The 13,077-nt window shown below is 49.7% G+C and overlaps 1 protein-coding gene across 1 annotated transcript; it reads left to right on the top strand.

Moving 5' to 3' along the window:
• The first annotated feature begins 856 nt into the window (after positions 1–856).
• On the top strand, positions 857–9,737 carry CHST12 (carbohydrate sulfotransferase 12). Its single transcript, XM_069734335.1, has 2 exons — positions 857–1,013; positions 8,082–9,737. The coding sequence occupies exon 2, from the start codon at positions 8,166–8,168 to the stop codon at positions 9,432–9,434; it is 1,269 nt and encodes a 422-aa protein (XP_069590436.1). The 5' UTR covers positions 857–1,013; positions 8,082–8,165; the 3' UTR covers positions 9,435–9,737.
• The last annotated feature ends 3,340 nt before the right edge of the window (positions 9,738–13,077 follow it).

A 13,077-nucleotide genomic window follows, 5' to 3' on the forward strand; every position in this document is an offset into this window, starting at 1 on the left:
TGACGTTCCCTGGAGTGACGTTCCCCAGTAAAGGCCCCTTCATTGACCTCACGCTATCAGTCTCAAAAGCGATCATGGTGCAGAGGAAGGCTGCAATGGAGGTCTGTCCTCTTCAGTGATGAGTCCGACTTTTGTCTCGGACTCAATGGTAGCCAGAGAGAGGTCTGGAGACCACGTGGGGAACACCATTAAAAAGGGAACGTCACACCAGTCCCATTCCCAGGATTATGGTGGGGGTGTTACGCTGTACGGTGAACAGACCCCCTCTAGCCTTCTCACCAGTTACACTGACAGATCGGCTTGTTGTTGTTGTTTTGGTGGTGGGACCAGTGGTATGGCTATTTCTCCAAAGTCTCCCTGTAGCCTTTTTTTTAACATACCCTCAGGCCGTGTATTGCTCGTACTACTGTGAGCCGCCCGCATGACCAATGCGTGCTCCCATGGCTCTGCGCGTCCAGACTTGTCTCCCATTTAGCACAGCTGTGACATCACTTGTCAGCAATTACAAAGCAGCTGCCAGCAGTGGCTCTTGATGATTTTATAAAATGCGTTCAGCGCCATGGAGCAGTCCTCAGATAACCATAAAAGAACCCATTGATAGTCGCCAAGGCTGTAAATAATGGGATTTGTGCATGTTGCGCTCATACTCCATACTAAATAACCTGAGATGTTTTGAACCTGTTGCTTCCATTTGTTCATCATTCATATATTGGCTTTTCCATCTTGGTGCCGTCTTCACTATTGAGCAGTGTAAGATTTGCCCTCAGTGACCACAAGAATCATGGCGGCCCCTGCCGCGTCACGTGAGCACCTCTTCTCCTGCTCGGGGCTGTGGGCGGGGCCCCATCCGCAGATGGGAGGCTGCTGTGAGCAGAGGGCCGGGGCTGACTCCGGGCTGAGCTGGCTGTCCAGCTGGATGTTTCGTTTTGTGGCCTCCTGTCGGCAGCGAAGTGTGGCAGGAAGATAACATGGAGCGTGTGTCGCGACAGAAGGACATTCTACTGGGCGCTTAGGTGCGGTATAACGGGACTGATGCCGGCTGTTCTATCAATGGCTGCTATTAAAGCCCCCCCCGTCCTTATTCCAGGGGCCCGGGCACGGGGAGGCTGGCTCATTGCTAGCGGTCCTTATTCCAGGGGCCCGGGGAGGCTGGCTCATTGCTAGCGGTCCTTATTCCAGGGGCACGGGGAGGCTGGCTCATTGCTAGCGGTCCTTATTCCAGGGGCACGGGGAGGCTGGCTCATTGCTAGCGGTCCTTATTCCAGGGGCACGGGGAGGCTGGCTCATTGCTAGCGGTCCTTATTCCAGGGGCCCGGGGAGGCTGGCTCATTGCTAGCGGTCCTTATTCTAGGGGCACGGGGAGGCTGGCTCATTGCTAGCGGTCCTTATTCCAGGGGCACGGGGAGGCTGGCTCATTGCTAGCGGTCCTTATTCCAGGGGCACGGGGAGGCTGGCTCATTGCTAGCGGTCCTTATTCCAGGGGCACGGGGAGGCTGGCTCATTGCTAGCGGTCCTTATTCCAGGGGCACGGGGAGGCTGGCTCATTGCTAGCGGTCCTTATTCCAGGGGCACGGGGAGGCTGGCTCATTGCTAGCGGTCCTTATTCCAGGGGCCCGGGGAGGCTGGCTCATTGCTAGCGGTCCTTATTCCAGGGGCACGGGGAGGCTGGCTCATTGCTAGCGGTCCTTATTCCAGGGGCACGGGGAGGCTGGCTCATTGCTAGCGGTCCTTATTCCAGGGGCACGGGGAGGCTGGCTCATTGCTAGCGGTCCTTATTCCAGGGGCACGGGGAGGCTGGCTCATTGCTAGCGGTCCTTATTCCAGGGGCACGGGGAGGCTGGCTCATTGCTAGCGGTCCTTATTCCAGGGGCCCGGGCACGGGGAGGCTGGCTCATTGCTAGCGGTCCTTATTCCAGGGGCACGGGGAGGCTGGCTCATTGCTAGCGGTCCTTATTCCAGGGGCACGGGGAGGCTGGCTCATTGCTAGCGGTCCTTATTCCAGGGGCACGGGGAGGCTGGCTCATTGCTAGCGGTCCTTATTCCAGGGGCACGGGGAGGCTGGCTCATTGCTAGCGGTCCTTATTCCAGGGGCACGGGGAGGCTGGCTCATTGCTAGCGGTCCTTATTCCAGGGGCACGGGGAGGCTGGCTCATTGCTAGCGGTCCTTATTCCAGGGGCACGGGGAGGCTGGCTCATTGCTAGCGGTCCTTATTCCAGGGGCACGGGGAGGCTGGCTCATTGCTAGCGGTCCTTATTCCAGGGGCACGGGGAGGCTGGCTCATTGCTAGCGGTCCTTATTCCAGGGGCCCGGGGAGGCTGGCTCATTGCTAGCGGTCCTTATTCCAGGGGCCCGGGGAGGCTGGCTCATTGCTAGCGGTCCTTATTCCAGGGGCCCGGGGAGGCTGGCTCATTGCTAGCGGCCCTTATTCCAGGGGCCCGGGCCCGGGGAGGCTGGCTCATTGCTAGCGGTCCTTATTCCAGGGGCCCGGGCACGGGGAGGCTGGCTCATTGCTAGCGGTCCTTATTCCAGGGGCCCGGGGAGGCTGGCTCATTGCTAGCGGTCTTTATTCCAGGGGCACGGGGAGGCTGGCTCATTGCTAGCGGTCCTTATTCCAGGGGCCCGGGCACGGGGAGGCTGGCTCATTGCTAGCGGTCCTTATTCCAGGGGCCCGGGGAGGCTGGCTCATTGCTAGCGGTCCTTATTCCAGGGGCCCGGGGAGGCTGGCTCATTGCTAGCGGTCCTTATTCCAGGGGCACGGGGAGGCTGGCTCATTGCTAGCGGTCCTTATTCCAGGGGCCTGGGCACGGGGAGGCTGGCTCATTGCTAGCGGTCCTTATTCCAGGGGCCCGGGCACGGGGAGGCTGGCTCATTGCTAGCGGTCCTTATTCCAGGGGCCTGGGCACGGAGAGGCTGGCTCATTGCTAGCGGTCCTTATTCCAGGGGCACGGGGAGGCTGGCTCATTGCTAGCGGTCCTTATTCCAGGGGCACTGTGTATACTGGCGTGTGACTGTGTGGGGGGGCACTGTGTATACTGGCGTGTGACTGTGTGGGGGGGCACTGTGTATACTGGCGTGTGACTGTGTGTGGGGGGCACTGTGTATACTGGCGTGTGACTGTGTGTGGGGGCACTGTGTATACTGGCGTGTGACTGTGGGTGGGGGCACTGTGTATACTGGCGTGTGACTGTGGGGGGGCACTGTATACTGGCGTGTGACTGTGTGGGGGGGCACTGTGTATACTGGCGTGTGACTGTGGGTGGGGGCACTGTGTATACTGGCGTGTGACTGTGTGGGTGGGGGCACTGTGTATACTGGCGTGTGACTGTGGGGGGGCACTGTGTATACTGGCGTGGGACTGTGTGGGGGGCACTGTGTATACTGGCGTGGGACTGTGTGGGGGGCACTGTGTATACTGGCGTGGGACTGTGTGGGGGGCACTGTGTATACTGGCGTGTGACTGTGGGGGGGGCACTGTGTATACTGGCGTGTGACTGTGGGGGGGCACTGTGTATACTGGCGTGTGACTGTGGGGGGGCACTGTGTATACTGGCGTGTGACTGTGGGGGGGCACTGTGTATACTGGCGTGTGACTGTGGGGGGGCACTGTGTATACTGGCGTGTGACTGTGGGGGGGCACTGTGTATACTGGCGTGTGACTGTGGGGGGGCACTGTGTATACTGGCGTGTGACTGTGGGGGGGCACTGTGTATACTGGCGTGTGACTGTGGGGGGGCACTGTGTATACTGGCGTGTGACTGTGGGGGGGCACTGTGTATACTGGCGTGTGACTGTGGGGGGGCACTGTGTATACTGGCGTGTGACTGTGTGGGGGGCACTGTGTATACTGGCGTGTGACTGTGTGGGGGGGGCACTGTGTATACTGGCGTGTGACTGTGTGGGGGGGCACTGTGTATACTGGCGTGTGACTGTGTGGGGGGGGCACTGTGTATACTGGCGTGTGACTGTGGGGGGGCACTGTGTATACTGGCGTGTGACTGTGGGGGGGCACTGTGTATACTGGCGTGTGACTGTGGGGGGGCACTGTATACTGGCGTGTGACTGTGGGGGGGCACTGTATACTGGCGTGTGACTGTGTGGGGGGGCACTGTGTATACTGGCGTGTGACTGTGGGTGGGGGCACTGTGTATACTGGCGTGTGACTGTGTGGGTGGGGGCACTGTGTATACTGGCGTGTGACTGTGTGGGTGGGGGCACTGTGTATACTGGCGTGTGACTGTGTGGGGGGGGCACTGTGTATACTGGCGTGTGACTGTGGGGGGGCACTGTGTATACTGGCGTGGGACTGTGTGGGGGGCACTGTGTATACTGGCGTGTGACTGTGTGGGGGGGGCACTGTGTATACTGGCGTGTGACTGTGGGGGGGCACTGTGTATACTGGCGTGTGACTGTGGGGGGGCACTGTGTATACTGGCGTGTGACTGTGGGGGGGCACTGTATACTGGCGTGTGACTGTGTGGGGGGGCACTGTGTATACTGGCGTGTGACTGTGGGTGGGGGCACTGTGTATACTGGCGTGTGACTGTGTGGGTGGGGGCACTGTATACTGGCGTGTGACTGTGTGGGGGGGCACTGTGTATACTGGCGTGTGACTGTGGGTGGGGGCACTGTGTATACTGGCGTGTGACTGTGGGTGGGGGCACTGTGTATACTGGCGTGTGACTGTGTGTGGGGGGTGCAATGCGTATCCTAGGGACTGTATATGGGGGGTGCGCTGTGTACTAGTGACTGTATATGGGGGGTGCGCTGTGTTCTAGTGACTGTATATGGGGGGTGCGCTGTGTACTAGTGACTGTATATGGGGGGTGCGCTGTGTACTAGTGACTGTATATGGGGGGTGCGCTGTGTACTAGTGACTGTATATGGGGGGTGCGCTGTGTACTAGTGACTGTATATTGGGGGTGCGCTGTGTACTAGTGACTGTATATGGGGGGTGCGCTGTGTACTAGTGACTGTATATGGGGCACTATAGAGAGTGTTGAATCATGTCTGTGACCTCTTGAATTCCTCATTGTCACCAGTGGCTGATGAGATTACTGGTTGTAAAGGCTTTATCTTGTTGTACACACAGGGTATATACATAGTGTATAGAATGTCTGTCAATCATTAACCCTCTGTTTGTTGGCTTATCTGTGAGTGTATGTCTGAAGCTGTGATTGGCAGAGATAAGGCCTTGTAGTTGGTGGATAAGTGACTGAGTGAAGGACATGGTCAGCACTTATCCACAGGTTTGGCCAACACATGGGGAAGAGGCTTGGGCCACGGGTTTGGCCTACACGTGGGGAAGAGGCCTGGGCTACGGTGTGACTCCTCGGGGGATGGACACGGTATTAGTTTCTGGTGCGAATGTGGTGCTGTGACTACTGGGGAAGTAGGAGTTGGGGTTGCGTTCTGACGTCTGGGAGAATTGGCAGGAGAGCGCAGGACACAGGTTTTACTACTTTGGATGAAAAGGGGGGATCATTGCGTCATTTACTAAGGCGAGATCTGTTTTGACTAATAGGGAGACCTTCAGTTTTGTGGTCCTGGACCTTGTTGCTGGCTAGTGATATGGCCGGATGGCTCGCAGATCTTTGGAGGTCCCCGACTTCTGTACGTGTGAAATGCTGTCGCTCTCTAACATGTGGCTCCCGTTTATCTGTGAACTTACTAATAACTGCAGAAGCCACGAGCCGTGGACATGTGTTTCGGTTTTAAGTCCGAGCCCCCGGCCTCTTGGCGTTCTCCTTCCCGGTTCCTCTGACGTCAGTCTTCCTTTTTCAGATGTTAAGTGGAAACAATAGCAGATCACAGCGTCTGTGTCTTCTTGTTCTGGGGGCCTTTTTTTTTTTTTTTCTTCAGGGAGGGATCTATTGTTGTCGCCCATCTGTACCCAACTGAAAAATACCCAAGTACATAATGGGGGATTAGCTTTGGCGCCAGTTGCAAACTCTTAGGCTGTGTGCACACGTTGCGTTTTTTTCGCAGGTTTTCCCGATAAAAACACTATGAAACCGCCAAAAAAAACGCATACAATAAGCATCCCATCATGTAGAATGAATTCCGCATGTTTTGTGCACATGATGCGTTTTTTTTCCGCGAAAAAACCGCAGCATGTTCATTAATTTTGCGAATTTTTTTTTTTTTTTTTTTTTGCGGATTTCCCACTACAAAATGCCTTGGGAAATGTCCGGAAAAAACGCGGCAAAAACGCATGCACATTTCTTGCGGATTTCTTGCAGAAAATTTCAGGTTTTTCTCAGGAATTTTCTGCGAGAAATCCTGAATGTGTGCACATAGCCTAAGAAGTGGTAATTTGGCCATCAGCCTTTCCTCCCACGAACTACGCCTCCGCTGCCATCTACATGGGGAGAAGGGAGTGGGGCACAGCCAAGCGCCTCTGGAAGCGCCTAATCGTGGAACCAAAATTGTACGTCTTTCCATCCCGCCTCCACGGACATGATTGCTCTCCCTGGTTCAGATCCTCACGAGCCCCCCAGAAATATAATGCATGTCTGCAATTTCGCTTTCACCGGATAGAGACCCCTCTACTTCATGGGGGGGTCTTGATCTGGAAAGTTTACGTGAGAATTTTAATTTCTTTTCCCTCTTCTCAAACAGTTTAATTATCCAAGGAATCTTACAAGACGCTTCACTAGAATTGTCACTTGGGAAAGCTCCCCAGGGGTTATGGGAAATAAGAGAAGGGTGGCTGCTTTCTGCCAGAAATGGCGCCACTCTCCTCCTTGGACGGTGCCTGGTATTGCAGCTAGGACCAATTTCACATGAATGAGTGTGGATCCCCGGGGGGTGCACGTGAGGGGCTGTGCTTCTAATTCCTCAACTTCTTGAACACTTTTTTTTTTTTTTTCTTTTTTTTCTAAGGAAAACTTACAACTTCCCTTCTGGAGGTCTTAACATTATATCCTAAGGATATAGCCCCTTATTGTATGATCCGTTTTTAACATGTAGACTTATCTCGGTGACCTAATCGTTGGTTCCGCTTCACCCTCTCCACAGTTCCTTTTTATCTTTCTTGCCCTGATCGCTCTGTTTCCGCCTTTTTCGTGCATTACAATAAGTAATGTCTTTCTAGTGAATCCCAATGAAAAAGTATTCGGAAACATTTTCTTAGAACTTTGATTTTTTTTTTCTCCCTTGGAAATGTACGTGAGGGGCAGCACCATTCGCCTCTGTTAATACTGTGCCCCCTTCCTCAGTCCGGCATTGTTTGCACTAATTGAACATTATCTGTGTGTTAGAACTCGCCTCATTAGCAGGGTGATGATTTACTTAAATGTACAGTTTTCTTTCTCCCCCTGTACTGATCCTGCTTGAGCAAATGCAGATTTTCCCATTACGGAGATAGATGACTGTTGGTGCGTATAAGATTCTATGGAGAGGGAAGGGACTGGAGGCCGATACAGATCTTCTGCTGCATGTTCCGTTGAATCCACATTTAGTTGTCCATAGAACTTTGTGGTTTTAGGGGATGCCTGTATGTGCCTCGAGCTCCCCCCCCTCCATAGACTTTTAAAAGCACTAAGTGCCATCTGCTATCTCAGTAATGGGAAAAATCTATATTCACTGAATAATCCCCCCCGAAACCACAGTGTCGGTGCTCATAAAGTTCTACCAACAACTGTAACTGTGCGTTCAATGGAAAGTGCAGCAGAATGACTGTCTCAAGCCCCGCCTACTTCCTTCTCCATAGAATCTTATAGGTACCAACTGTTAATTTCAGGGGAATTGTGATCAATACAAGGGTAACATCAGGGGTCCCTATGTCTGCCTCATCCTCCCCTTACCATCGTCTCTTATAAGCACCAACTGTCATCTCATGTTACCCTTGTATTGATTAGAAGCAGATTTCTCTTATAAGGTATATTACAAAGTTTCCTATTTTATTATGATTTATGGAAAAAAAAAATAGTGATAGTTATTCTTTAAGAACACCTCCTCCCAACCATGGCTTCCTGTTGTAGGAAGTGAGTTTTGTTATTTCACCTCCATTTACAGTATAGAAAACCCTTTGACGAAACCCAACCTAAGTTCCTCAATTGTTTTTTTTGCTTTGTTTTAGGATTGTCCAAGCTGAGTCAGCATGGCGTTGGGGGAGCCAATGTATAAGGTGTCTTTGAGAAGCTTTTAGATAATTCGGAGAAGAATGACCAAGTCACGGCTCTTCTGCTTGCTGTTGGTCCTCGGCTCAGCTTTTATGGTCCTTTACATCATCGTTTATTGGGACAATGTTGGCCCAGCACATTTTAATCACCACACATCCTTCTCCAAGTCTTCTCCAACTCATCTTTTAGATGCCGAGCGCCCTTCTTCCTTCTCAACTTCAGAAAACGATGACGTTTCAGACGTGGACAGGTTTTTAGATAGTTTTCTTAACGTCGATACCACAAAGAATGAGGTGCCGAGCACAAAGGGGGCAAAACTGGCCCAACGAGGAGGAACTAATAGTTTCGAAGAAAACGTACGAGGCTACGACTGGTCCTCCAGGACCAAATTGGAGGAAGGTCTTTTCGATCAGGAATTAATCCAGGAGGAAAGAAGGTTGAATTTACGTAAATTCTGTGCCAACTCCAGTTTTAATTTTCCCACCAAGGACTTGGATTTCGATGACATTCCAAACAAGGAGCTGGATCATCTCATAGTGGACGACCGGCACGGAATCATTTACTGCTACGTCCCGAAAGTGGCTTGCACCAATTGGAAACGAGTCATGATCGTGTTGAGCGAGAGCCTTTTGGATAAAAAAGGTGTCCCGTATCAGGACCCTCTGGAGATCCCCCGTGAGGACGTTCACAATACGAGCAGTCATCTCACCTTTAACAAGTTCTGGAGAAGGTACGGAAAGTTCTCCAGGCACATGATGAAAATTAAGTTAAAAAAGTACACCAAATTCATCTTCGTCCGAGATCCTTTCGTCCGTCTCATCTCTGCTTTCCGGAGTAAGTTTGAGCTGGAAAATGAAGACTTTTATAAGACTTTCGCTATACCCATATTGACCCGTTATTCCAACTGGACAAACGCTCCCCCATCTGCAGGAGAAGCCTTCTCGTCTGGGCCAAAGCCATCGTTTTCTCAATTTATACAGTACCTTCTAGATGCCCGGACCGAAGAACAGAAACCTTTCAACGAGCACTGGCGTCAAGTGTATCGCCTCTGCCACCCGTGTCAGATCGATTACGACTTTGTAGGGAAGTTGGAGACCCTGGATGAGGACACCTCTGAGCTTCTAAGGCAATTAAATCTAGATTCACTCTTCCAGTTTCCTCCCAGTTACAGGAACAGGACTGGGAGTAGCTGGGAGGAGGACTGGTTTTCCAAGATCCCTCTAGAATGGAGGCAAAAACTCTACAAATTATACGAGCCCGATTTTGTTCTATTTGGGTACCCCAAACCCGAAAACATTCTAAATGTTTGAAAAAAAAAAAAAAACTAACTTACAATACCAAAAAATTATCCCTTATTTGCTGCCTTTCCCGGAATGGTACACATTTTCTACTCCTTTCTGTATTCCATTTCTTGTTGGATGTGTTCTATTGAGAGGGATAATTTTTTTTTTGTTTTTGTTTTTTATCCCATTTTTAAAGAGTAAATTTAAAAAAAAGAAAAAAGTCTTTCCAATTCTACTTTCTCAGGAGGAGTTCCCAGAAATGCTTTTTACTGTTATTTTATAATTTAATATATTTAACTATTTAATAAAGTGTCTGAAAACTTGACCTAATGAAGGCTGGGCTTCTAAAGTGTTCTTTTGTTTTTTTAGCTTTTATCATAATATGGCTAGCTTGGGCAATCCCCCGAGTTAATGGGGGTGCCCTTGTGATAAATGAGTCATTGTATGGTGCCCATAAGCTAATTCAACCTTTTTTTTATAGGCCAAAAAATTCAGTGTCTGACGTTTTGATCGAATAGTACCTCCATTTTTACTAAAATGAAGGTGGTAGACGTTCTGTGAATCTGAACACTACTCCTTCGACTCTTAGAAGAATGCACCTGAAACACTGAATTATTTTTATTCCCCCCTCCTTACCTGTCGATCAACACTTCAGACATATTATCCCATTCAAAAGCTTTTATGTGTGTTTTTAATGACCTTTTAAGTGATAAATTCCTGGAGCTACCACTAGAAGGAGCATGCTGCGCACTGATTTCTTATAGCTTTTAATGTGTAAACAGTATACAAAAAGCTCCCCCTAGTGGGGACTACCGAAATCTAGGAGTTTAACATTTTAAAGTCACTGTTGTTTTAATATTTATTTCATGAAAATAAGAAATTTTGTCATCTATATTGGAGGAACTTTCTCCTCCTAGATTAGTCTTTTACTCTCAATTCATGGGTAACATCTGTTCAGTGAAGACAGATCTTTCCCATTGTTGTGATAGATCACAGTTGGTGCTTATAAGGTTCTATGGAGAGAGGAAGAGCTGGAGGTGGACGTTCGGCTGCAACTTCTCTTTGCACAGTTAAAGTTCTCTAGATGACAGTTGGTGCTTATAAAGCTCGATGGAGAACGGTTACTGTGCAAGGAGACATTTTTGCAGAATGCCTCTGCGTCTAGCACCTCCTCTCTCCATTGAATCTTAAAAGCACCAACTGTGTCTCATATATCAGTAATGTAACAATCTCTTTACTGATCACAGATTTGTCCCATAATTTGGGGATTTTGTGAGCTAATCAGTGCAGCTCACTTATTTCCACGTTCACTAATGAGTCATGAAGGCAACTTAAGGGCTGGTCTGAAAACCAAGTTAATCCTAAATGTCTATGTAATATAGTCTAATTACAAATTCACTATCTTCTTACTGTTTTTTTTTTGTTTTTTTTTCCTGTTTTGATGACATTTTGTTTGCACGAGGGGTGCTCAAATGAATGTCATCAGGGAACAGTGGGTGCCATCACTGCCACAACTGGTGTAACCACCATGAAACAAAGCGTTATTAGTGGTGTTTGTTTTGTGGTGGGGCTGGTCCCTCCTTTCAATGCACAGTGACAGTGCACTCTCCTGCGGACTCCTCACTTCTCATAAGAGTCGAAGAGGGAGCGCACTGTCACTGTGCATTCAAAGGAATTATAGCACTGTAAGCATGTAGCTCATATTGAGCATGTGTCAGAATTGAAAACTGGCACATGCTCAGTGGAGCAGGGACTTAACCGAGCCCTCGAACTGGTGTCACTGATAATGCATCAGCAAGTAATGTCCTATCGGGTGGATAGGGGTTAACCCTTTACATACCACAGTGTAGTCTTGCAATGTTGTGTGTAGATGAAGCAGCGCTGCAGCTCATTGCGCGAAGTGTTATCTGAGGTTTTCCAGAGAAGATTACCTAAGGAGCGATCACAGAAGCCGTTAAGTTTCAGCATAGCCTCTGTATCATCTGCAGATCTTATGTTTTGTCACAACTGTGTAATTTTTTCATAACTTGTTTTTCAACGGAGATACATTTAATCTTTGCAATGTAGTTTTCATTATCTGCTGCTTTTAAAGGGCCGTTTGTTATGATTGCTAATGACAGGTGTTATGAAGGCAATCCAGAAACAGTGTGCTTAGCGATCAGAGCGCATACAGTGATCTGACAAATACCCAAAAATACAAGAACGAGCTCTGAGACGTGGAAACTCTGTAGACTGCACACCTGATCCTATCCTAAACACAACTAAAAGCGGCTGTGGATTGCGCCTAACAACTACCTAGGCAACTCGGCACAGCCTAAGAAACTAGCTAGCCTGGAGATAGAAAAATAGGCCTGACTTGCCCCAGAGAAATTCCCCAAAGGAAAAGGCAGCCCCCCACATATAATGACTGTGAGTAAGATGAAAAGACAAAACGTAGGGATGAAATAGATTCAGCAAAGTGGGACCCGATATTCTAGGACAGAGCGAGGACAGTAAAGCGAACTTTGCAGTCTACAAAAAACCCTAAAGCAAAACCACGCAAAGGGGGCAAAAAAACCCACCGTCCCGAACTAACGGCACGGCGGTACACCCTTTGCGTCTCAGAGCTTCCAGCAAAACAAAAGACAAGCTGGACAGAAAAAAAGCAACAAAAAAGCAAAAAGCACTTAGCTATACAGAGCAGCAGGTCACAGGAACAATCAGGAGAAGCTCAGATATAACACTGAAACATTGACAAGGAGCAAGGATAGCAGCATCAGGCGGAGTTAAGTAATGAAGCAGTTAACGAGCTCACCAGAACACCTGAGGGAGGAAGCTCAGAAGCTGCAGTACCACTTGTGACCACAGGAGTGAATTCAGCCACAGAATTCACAACAGTACCCCCCCCTTGAGGAGGGTTCACCGAACCCTCACCAGAGCCCCCAGGCCGACCAGGATGAGCCGCATGAAAGGCACGAACAAGATCGGAAGCATGAACATCAGAGGCAAAAACCCAGGAATTATCTTCCTGAGCATAACCCTTCCATTTAACCAGATACTGGAGTTTCCGTCTAGAAACACGAGAATCCAAAATCTTCTCCACAATATACTCCAATTCCCCCTCCACCAAAACCGGGGCAGGAGGCTCAACAGATGGAACCATAGGTGCCACGTATCTCCGCAACAACGACCTATGGAATACATTATGTATGGAAAAGGAGTCTGGGAGGGTCAAAATCAAATTGTCCACTACCTGAGTCCAGATCTGCTGCAACCTATCCACCACAGAATCCACACCAGGACAGTCCGAAGACTCAACCTGTCCTGAAGAGAAACGAGGATGGAACCCAGAATTGCAAAAAAATGGAGAAACCAAGGTAGCCGAGCTGGCCCGATTATTAAGGGCGAACTCAGCCAACGGCAAAAAGGACACCCAATCATCCTGGTCTGCAGAAACAAAACATCTCAGATATGTTTCCAAGGTCTGATTGGTTCGTTCGGTCTGGCCATTAGTCTGAGGATGGAAAGCCGAGGAAAAGGATAGGTCAATGCCCATCCTACCACAAAAGGCTCGCCAGAACCTTGAAACAAACTGGGAACCTCTGTCAGAAACAATATTCTCAGGAATGCCATGCAACCGAACCACATGCTGAAAGAACAAAGGTACCAAATCAGAGGAGGAAGGCAATTT

This window comes from Ranitomeya imitator, chromosome 7 (genome assembly GCF_032444005.1).
Source record: "Ranitomeya imitator isolate aRanImi1 chromosome 7, aRanImi1.pri, whole genome shotgun sequence".
NCBI lineage: Eukaryota > Metazoa > Chordata > Amphibia > Anura > Dendrobatidae > Ranitomeya > Ranitomeya imitator.

What these genes read in the sequence shown, in the direction of transcription:
- CHST12 (XM_069734335.1), top strand. Translation starts at nt 8,166, where the DNA reads ATGACCAAGTCACGGCTCTTCTGCTTGCTGTTGGTCCTCGGCTCAGCT.